Below are 9324 nucleotides of genomic sequence, written 5' to 3' on the forward strand. Positions count from 1 at the left end.
TACGAAATCAGAGTTTTCCTTAAAAATAATTTTATTTTTATTAATATTATATGTTTATATTCACATTATTAAAATAAAATAAATAGTATTAAATTTCGATTTAGTTGATTTCTTGTAGTGTGCTTTGTATTAAATGAACTCAAACAATAAAAGTCAAAACATTAACAATCTCTCGTTGCCTACAGAAAGATACTACGCTGTAGTATCCTCAAAGAAGCCAAATAATGCCAGTAATCCTAAAATAAAATAAAAATAGACGAAAGAATATGTACCAACATCAAACAAGTCAACGAACTAATAAAAACACTAAAAAATGCTCGATTTAAAACATTTTACAATCATTCTGACGCTTTAGATTATTTAAATTCCACAGAATATCCCCAAACTGATCCCATCGTTGATAAAGTCACGTTTTTATCACCTCACTCTCCATCTAGCTTGCCGACGACCTCGAAAGATGCCTCTTTTTTGAACCCAGTGGGCGGGAATTCAACCAACTAAAAAACGACATCGAAATTGGCGCGTTTAATAAATTCAATGAAAAAATCACAAAAAACCCGCGCTTTATTATCGATTCAAATGATTTGCCGCCAATTATCCAGGTTGTATATTTAATCGATTTGAAGTTAATTTTAGCGCGCTTTTCGGTATAATATTGCCCATTTGGCCTGCATAAAAAACCGTTTGGACGTTTTGAAGGCACTTTTTGACACAATTGAGTCACAAACGGCTCTGAGGAGACTCTACCCTTCAGCTACTGACGAATTTATCTCAATGAGGACACAATATGTTCTGGATCGTTATTTAAACACGCCTGAGAAGGGGGTTTGGTCTATTTTTGAGTATTTTATTAGAATTGTGAGACACCACTCCATTTAGCCTCCAAATTTGGCTATCCTGATGTTATTTCGTTTATTTTATCACATCCCAAAACTGATAAAACTATTAAAAATAAACAGCAAATGACTGCCTATGAAGTTTGCTTTATATTTGTAGTTTTTAGGTAATTTGTACACGATCTAACAACAAGAGTCAACTTGAAGAGATTCAGGCTTTATTTAATGGTTTTTAAATATTATTAAATATTAATTAATAATTAATATTTAATTAATTAGCGGAATGTTATGTGGCATTTGTAAAGGGGGAAGACAAACTACTCTCTCCTGTAGTATTGTCCCCTCAAAGGATGAACACTGGATTAAGCCCCACAATAAAAATCAGAGGCCTAGCCGGTCCAACCTCGTCAGATACAGCCAAATCCCTCACAAAAACATGGCGGGAAAATATAAGAACACCTCCAATGAATCGATTAAAAGACATTGACAGATCATGGAACCAAACAGGCCGGTTTTGAACTATAAATTAATTATAGAGCCATATCGAAACAAATGAAAGTGAATTGGATGGAGTATTGGCACTTTCTGGACTGTTATGAGGATTTGCAGACATCGGGGGGTCTCCGTCTTATGGAAGAGTTCCTCACTAGGAAATATCTGTCGAATATGATTCCCTATTTGTGTGCCACAGAGGAGGATGTGTGTAGTGAGGATTCCTTTGTGTCGTGTTGCAGTGAGTTCCCCCCACAGCCTGCCATATCCGGAGATTACCCCCAGTTGATGCCTTGGGGAAACAACGTCGAAAAACGCATAAAATTTCAGTGTTGTGGAGATTTTATTTCTGCTGGATTTCACATTTATTTGCCCCTGTCATTCCGCCGAGTGGAGAATATGACTGAATTTAGAGTGCAATTCATGTCCAATAGTGTCGTCTTTACTAACATTCAGCTGATTGATGAACTAACGAATATGTTGATGAGTTGGCGGAATTGTCTTGATAAGGCAAATGGAGTTGTTTATCGATGTAATGGAATTCTTTCTACTTTATTTGAACTGAGTTTTGTTGGGGAAATTGTGTTTTTGAATGGTGGGGAAGACATTTGTGTTCATTTTCCTGGTTTTAATGGGTTTTTTAAGCATCGGTTAATACTTTTGATTGATTGTGAGGGAGGGGTTGGGGGGTGTTATATTGGGGGGAGTACAACATCGGGAGAAGATTTTGAGGCATTTGAGGTTCTTTCTGAGGTTGTGGTTGATTGTGATGTGTATCCATTTGTCTCTAAATGGCATGCTTTGATGAATCAAAATTTGGAAATTTAGTTTATTTAATTCTTTTTTTTATTTTTGTTGAAATCATTGTTTTGAAATATTTAATTAAAATTATTTTATATAACACGTCTTGTTGTGTTTTGTTATAAAATAGAATAAAAATGGGAGAAGATAAACATTCTAAGGAATCCAAATCAGAAAAAACAAAAGTTTATATTTTAATAAAACTATAATAAAGGAAAAATCAAAAATCGAATCAAAGTCTTCCAAAAGGAAAGAAAAAAAATCTCCACCAGCAAAACAGTAAAAATTGTCAAATTATTTAAGCCGACATTCATCCTCGAAGAAACATCGCAGTAAATCACCGAAAAGGCACCGCAGAGATTCCAAATCGTACTGTAAACTGAACTGACAATTCTGTAGAGACGGGAAGAAGAAAGGCAGCGAGAAAGAACACACAAAACGGTAAAAACTAATAAAATTATATTATTTTAGAACTCATAAAAAGAGTTCTCACAAAACAGAGTCACATTCCAAAACCCACGGACATTCAAGTCGGTCGAAGGCTGAAAGTTCGTCGAAAAAAAATGATTCGAATAAAGCAAAGTCGGGAGAAAAGAAAATCCCCGAGGAAACTAAAAAAACGCAATTTAAAGATAAAAATGAACAATCTTTGTTGGAATCTTCAACAGTCCACAGAAGACATGCAGCCTCCCCAATTTCAGCAGCTGTGAAGGGAAAACAAGAAACGTCTCCAAAAACAGTCGAAATTAGTCAAGTAAAATCTCAAGTCCCCAAAAAAGTGGAATCGTCTAAAAAATCGAAGAATGAATCGAGCCATTCTCATCGATCGAAAGAAAAATCTTCAAAACTCAAAACCAATTCAGTTTCTACAAAAAACCTGACTATAAGTGTCAAAAAAACCGAAACTCCTAAAAAACCAGTTTTGTGTTCTCAAAAAAGGAACTCAAGGTGGGACACGACCCACAAAACAGAGAACCTCCCCAAAATAAAAGTCGAGTCGACGAATCCCAATTCCTTGGCGAATTTGGTACTCCAAAGTAAGCTAGTTGAGGCTCCAAAAGAAGAATCCAAATTATCGAGTGTAAAAATATCCGTTCCTGCTTCGAAATTGTTTTGTGAGTCTGAGAATGCCACAACTCCTTCGGTGATGGTTATTTCAGAATCAAAAACATGTTTATCAGAATTGGATTCATCACAAAAAATGGATAAAAACACGAAATTTTCTGTCAATTTAAAATCCAAGGAGTCCCCAGTTGATAGCGAAACTGTCGTGATCAACACGAATACAAGCTCCACTCACATTTTGGAACAGAAGAACAATTTAATGAAAAGTGCAACTTTGTCTGTCACCGTAAAATCGTCAGAAATGAAAGAACCAGAAAATGAGGCAGAACCACAAATATTTTATTCCCCTGGCATACCAGACATTCCAAAAGAATCTGTTCTTATTAAAATTCCCAATTTAAATGAAAAGATCACGGAACCAACTATTGCTGTGGAAAGTACAGCTAAAAACGTGACTGAAATTGAATCCTCACAGAAAATTCCCGAGAAAGTTCATATAAAGCCATTTACAGTGGCCAATTCTGTTTCGAAAAAAGTTGAGAAAGATCTCCAATTGTCGGAGAGATCTTTGCCTGAAAGTCCCAAGACCAACGTGGAGGAAAAGAAAAAAAGCTCATCAAAGAAAAAATATAAAACTCAACTGGATAATGACAATGAGGAAGTGTATGTGACTCACAAAAGTATTTTTAGTTCGACAAAAAATGCAAAAAAACATAAATCGACGAGTCGGAGAAAGAATTCGTCAAAAAAGAGTTCTAAGAGGAGGAAAACAAAAAATGAAAGTTCGGAGACGTCGGACAGATTTTCCAGCTCCTCAGATCGATCAAGACATAGAAGAAGGCGATCTCGTCACCACAGTCGTTATTCTTCTCCCAGTTGGGATTCAAATGCCCTCGGAAGTTACTTCGATCCCAACATAGCACGTGAATTGCTTGTACATTGCTTTATTACATATATTTAGATTGCTTCATCAAATGCAAATTACACGGAGACACTTGAAGACACAAAGGAGGTGGCAAAGTAGTCAAATTTGGTTTATATTTTAGTGATTTCTCCACTAAGAATCTTCAGGGGGGTTAAAAGTTATTAATTATATTTAGAAGACCATAAATCTGCGAGTAAAACCCTGTCGATTATCCAGAGTTGGTTATTCTTATACATGTAGTTAACAAACATAAAATGATGATGAACGACACTTATGACAAATGGGCTGTAGTCGACCGTCGTGCTGCACTATTGGAGGTATAATTATTATATGCACTCATCACAGTCGAGTAATTCTGATACTTCTGGTTGCCATAATACAACTGAGGTGTATATTGTGGCATATTGTAGGACTACGTGTGTGGATATATGAGTGTCCCAATGATCGACTCGCCACGTCGTTTTGAAAATTTGATCAAACAGTCTACTATTGATAAATTGAGTATTTTATTGTTTTTTGGATGTTTAGTGCTTGGAAGTGAAAAGAGGTCGTTCAATTCTCGAAATATTTCCAACTGCCAAGCAAAATGGAGGAGGCGGTTATTGTGTGACAATAGTTTGTCTTTTTGTGTTACTAGTGAATAAATTGGTTTTTTGACAATTTATTTTAATATTTTAAAATTTATTAATTAAATATATTTTTAACGTGCTAAAGTTTTCTAAGTGTGTTTATAATATAATTATGGTTGATAAAAACACAGAACAAATCGGCTTGCAGGAATTTAAAAAAATAAAAGAATTCAATAAAAATACGAATAATAAAACCCGCGTGAATGTATACATAAAACATAATATTTATAAGACATGTGATTCACTTCCAGATTGGTTTAAATCTCCAATAAACATAACTGGTACAACTAAAGGAATAAAAGTCTCATCCTTCACAATTCTCGACATTTCATTAAGACGAAAACTACAAACAAATGGAATCAGACGCTTATTTCCAGGTTCATTTATATACTCCATTGCAGTCCAGGAACACGTCCTTCCACATCTCCTAGCCCCCCACAACCCCTATTACTATCTACCCCAGCCTGTGATAACCGACATGTGTGTGTCCTCCCCTACTGGAAGTGGCAAGACATTAGTATTTATACTGCCAATCATCCAGGTCTGTATTTTATTATTTTTAGCATTTTAGGCGTTGAAAAATCGACGTTGTATTCAATTGCGTGCTCTAATTGTGGCCCCAGTGACCGATCTGGCTGTCCAAATTTATAATGTATTAAAAGAATATTCATCCGACACTGATCTATCAGTTTATATTGTCATTTTATATTACTAGGTTGTTCTCCTGGGCAGTGGATCTGTCTCATTTCTCAAGGAACAGCGGAAATTGGTCGATTCAGAGCCACTGGTGGACATTGTGGTCTCCACGCCTGGAAGGCTGGTTGACCACCTTAACAACACTGATGGATTCAATTTAAATAATTTACGTTTTTTGGTAATTATTGAATATTTAAAATATTTATTAAATATATTTTAATTTTAAGGTGATTGATGAAGCTGATAGAATGTTGAGAGACGACAAACAAAGGTGGATAAAATCAGTCACTAAATTGGAAAATTGTCAAAAATTGCTGTTTTCTGCCACATTGACACACGAGCCTGATTTAATGCTGGAAATTGGTTTAAAAAACCCCAAATTGTTCTCCTCTGCCGATGAGAGGCGGATATTTGTTAAGCCATCTCTTCTAAAGGAGTATTATATTGTGGTTGATGAGAATATTCGTCCACTTGCTGTTGTCCATATGCTTGTTAATCTGAAATATAGAAGAATGTTGTGTTTTGTTAATTCGATTCTGGCTGTTAATAGGTTGTTTAAATGTTTTTTATTTATAAGGTTGTGTCTTGTGTTGAAAGAATATGGTATATTTGACGTGGCTGTCATCACGTCCCACCAACCACCTGCGAAGAGAAAATCTATTTTAAAACAATTTAATTTAGATAAAATACAAATGTTGAATATTATTATAAAAATTATTTTAGATTAATATGTTCTGATATGGTCACAAGGGGGATTGACATTGGTTGTGTTGACTATGTGGTTTCTTATGACCACCCTAAGCACATGAAGACGTATATTCACCGTGTTGGTCGGACTGCCAGGGCTGGGTTGACTGGGACGAGTATTATATTAGTCAATAGAATTCAGGTTTTTCAATTAATTCAATTTTTAGTTGAGGAGGTTCAAACGGCAGGCTAATTTAAGTGATAAAAATTCTGGAAAAAATATTATCGAATTTAAAATTCCTGATTGTGATATGAATGATTTGAAGAAAGACTTTCAAGGTGTTCTTCAGACTATTTCAAATAAATTATCAGTCCGGTAAATAAATTTTTTACTTATTTTTTGACCTGTTTTTTGATATGAAAAAATGTGTGATTTTTTGATTTTAGAAGAATAAGAGTTTTAGTCAACATAACCAAATATTTTAGCTAATTTAGACATTTTGTGTATAGAAAAGAACCATTTATTTATTAATTTGCAACATAAAATATATTCAGTAGAATGAACTGTGAATTATCATGAAATAACAATCTTTCTGAGTTTTTTAATTACAATTTAAAAATCTTTTTAGAAAGGATATTCTTGAATAAAATAAATCTAAGCAATGATCCTTTTAAACAGCCATTCATTGGAAACATCGCAGAATTGTACAAAGAAAGGATGTACACTTAACCACAAAAAAATATCTATCTTGTAAAAGGTAGATTTTATTATTTTATTATTCACTTTGGATAACCATTGCAAAGTAGATTTTTCTTAATTAATGGACTGTTTAAAAATATTTAAATTAAAAATTACATAATATTGTTTTTTGTTACATTAATATTTAGACTCGACAAATATAAAAATGGGTGACCAAGTAAAGTTCATTTTCAGTTACGACGTAAAGGAACCTTTCAGCATAAAAATGTTCATTTAAACCACTTTTACTAATCCAAGAGGATCCCTTGAGGGTGACCTGAGCAGATATTACTCCAAGCTAAACATTGATGGAGAATTCAATCCTCAGAAACTCGAAATCGTCGAATCCACGCTCTTTTTAACCACACAGCTATTTTCCCGTGGACGGAGAATATGTCCGGCAAAAAAATCTTCATACAAACCCAACCAAAGTTCTTTTTCTTGGAACGAATGGATAAACTTTCCTTTAAAAATCAGCGATCTTCCTCCAGACACAGTCGTTGTTATTTTTCTTTACAAATTCGTCGATTTTAACCAATTAACTGTCGTCAGTTGGTTTTCCATGGATTTATTTGAAAACAACTGGCTTGATTGGCCAAATTAATTGTTTAGTTCTTTAAAGTCGGGAGTTTTTGATTTGCCTGGGAAAACCTCTCGCTTTGATGTTGCCGACATTTCAAAGATCAAAGACAAGAGTTCTGAGTTTATAAAAATTTCAAAGGTGGTATTTATTTAGAAAGTGATATAGCTTATTACCAAATTCAAAAATGATGAAATATTCAAATTGGATTGGATTGATAAAATAATTCTTCCTCAAATGGAAGCAAGGCTTAAGAATATTAAATCCAATTCAGAACACGTTCATTTGACTGTTCGGCTACCCCACGTGACCAGTGGAGATGTAGTATATCCAGTCATTTATTGTGAGCCGAATATTTCCGTATATATCGATTCTATTTAATCAGACTAATCCTCTTCATTTATATGGGAAAAACAGCATGGGCGGCATAATATTTACAGATCCGAATTTAGATATGGTTGTGGCTATTAGTTATGTACAGGACAGTCCAATAGACCAAATGCATATGAAAGTCGCCATGTCAATGAGATCTGAGCAATCTAACAGAGCTCATCAACCTACTCCTCAAATAAGAAGACATCTTAAAGTAAGATTTTATTTTTTTAGTTCATTTAGGAAATTATTGCATCTTTTCCTTTAACACCAATATCCACCAAGAACATTGAAATGATCATCAAATACAGACACTCTCTTAGAACTAATCCAAATGTTTATATTCACATTTAATCTATTATTTAGGCTCTTATAAAAGTTCTTCGTTGGTCTCACAACTTGGAAGACAGCATAGTTCTACAATTACTTCGTTGTTGGTCTCCTCTTTCCCCTTTGGACTCCTTGTCACTTTTTAAATTTGAAAACCCAATTTTACGACGTTATGCTGTCTGGAGATTCAAAAGTATTTCCAATCGTGAACTCATCTTCTACCTTCTTCCATTGGTCCAATCCTTCCGTAAAGAATTGGAATGTGAGATCACTATTGAGGATCTCTCTGAACATGATTCTTTGCCTTGGCTAGTTGATGAGAACACTTCTTTCACAAAGGCAGATGAAGAGGAGGTCATTTTTACAGATAAAATGGCCAATGAAGGGGTACTTTAATATTTATAAAATAGCCCAATCTTTTGCAATTTTTGTTCCACAGAGCTTCACGGGATGTAAATATTGCCAGTTATTTATATTGGTGATTATATTTTAATATATTTTAGGTACTTAAAACAGGAAATTCCGTCTAGTCGATACACACATTTGACTGAACTGCTCGAATTGGCTTTGTCTACAGTTTTTGTAGTAATCGACAATTTAGAACCCCGGATTTAATTGCTTAATGCCAATGTTGAAACTACAGTCCAGTTTCTGTCGAGACTTGGCCAGGATGATTAGTAGAATATACGAAACTGAGTCTAATCGTGAAGAAAGGGTTTATGGTTTGTTTTATCAACAGACTAAACTACTTTCTCAACAAATAGAGAATATTCTGTACGAATCCGACCTTCCACTACCGTTAGACCCCTCAGTGTGCTTTCATAAATTTATTCCAAATGAAATCAGACTTTTTAAAGTATATTTTTGAAAAAGTTATTTTAGAGTAAATTAATGCCTTGTTTGACGACCATTGCCACTTCAACTGGCGAAAAATATAAATTTATTACCAAAGTTGGCGAGGATGTTCGACAGGATCAATTTATTATTCACATCATAAGTCTTATGGATAATGTATTTTTTATCTAATTTAAAAAACGATTTTTGGATGAATTGTAGATTTTGCGTGAGGGGAATCTCGATTTGGGAATAACTCCTTACAAAGTAATTGCTATTAACAGAAGATATGGTATTTAAATTATTATTATTTTAAGGATTCATTGAATTTATTAAGT

At 34.1% G+C, this 9324-nt stretch overlaps 1 protein-coding gene across 1 annotated transcript; it reads left to right on the top strand.

Moving 5' to 3' along the window:
- Positions 1 to 1502: 1502 nt before the first annotated feature.
- On the top strand, positions 1503 to 7034 carry LOC115228932. The gene is made up of 6 exons (XM_036499046.1): positions 1503 to 2101; positions 2529 to 2570; positions 2601 to 3874; positions 5464 to 5564; positions 5672 to 5935; positions 7020 to 7034. Exons 1-6 carry the CDS (start codon positions 1503 to 1505, stop codon positions 7032 to 7034), a joined length of 2295 nt encoding a protein of 764 aa, XP_036354939.1.
- The last annotated feature ends 2290 nt before the right edge of the window (positions 7035 to 9324 follow it).

This window comes from Octopus sinensis, unplaced genomic scaffold, assembly GCF_006345805.1.
Source record: "Octopus sinensis unplaced genomic scaffold, ASM634580v1 Contig11382, whole genome shotgun sequence".
NCBI lineage: Eukaryota > Metazoa > Mollusca > Cephalopoda > Octopoda > Octopodidae > Octopus > Octopus sinensis.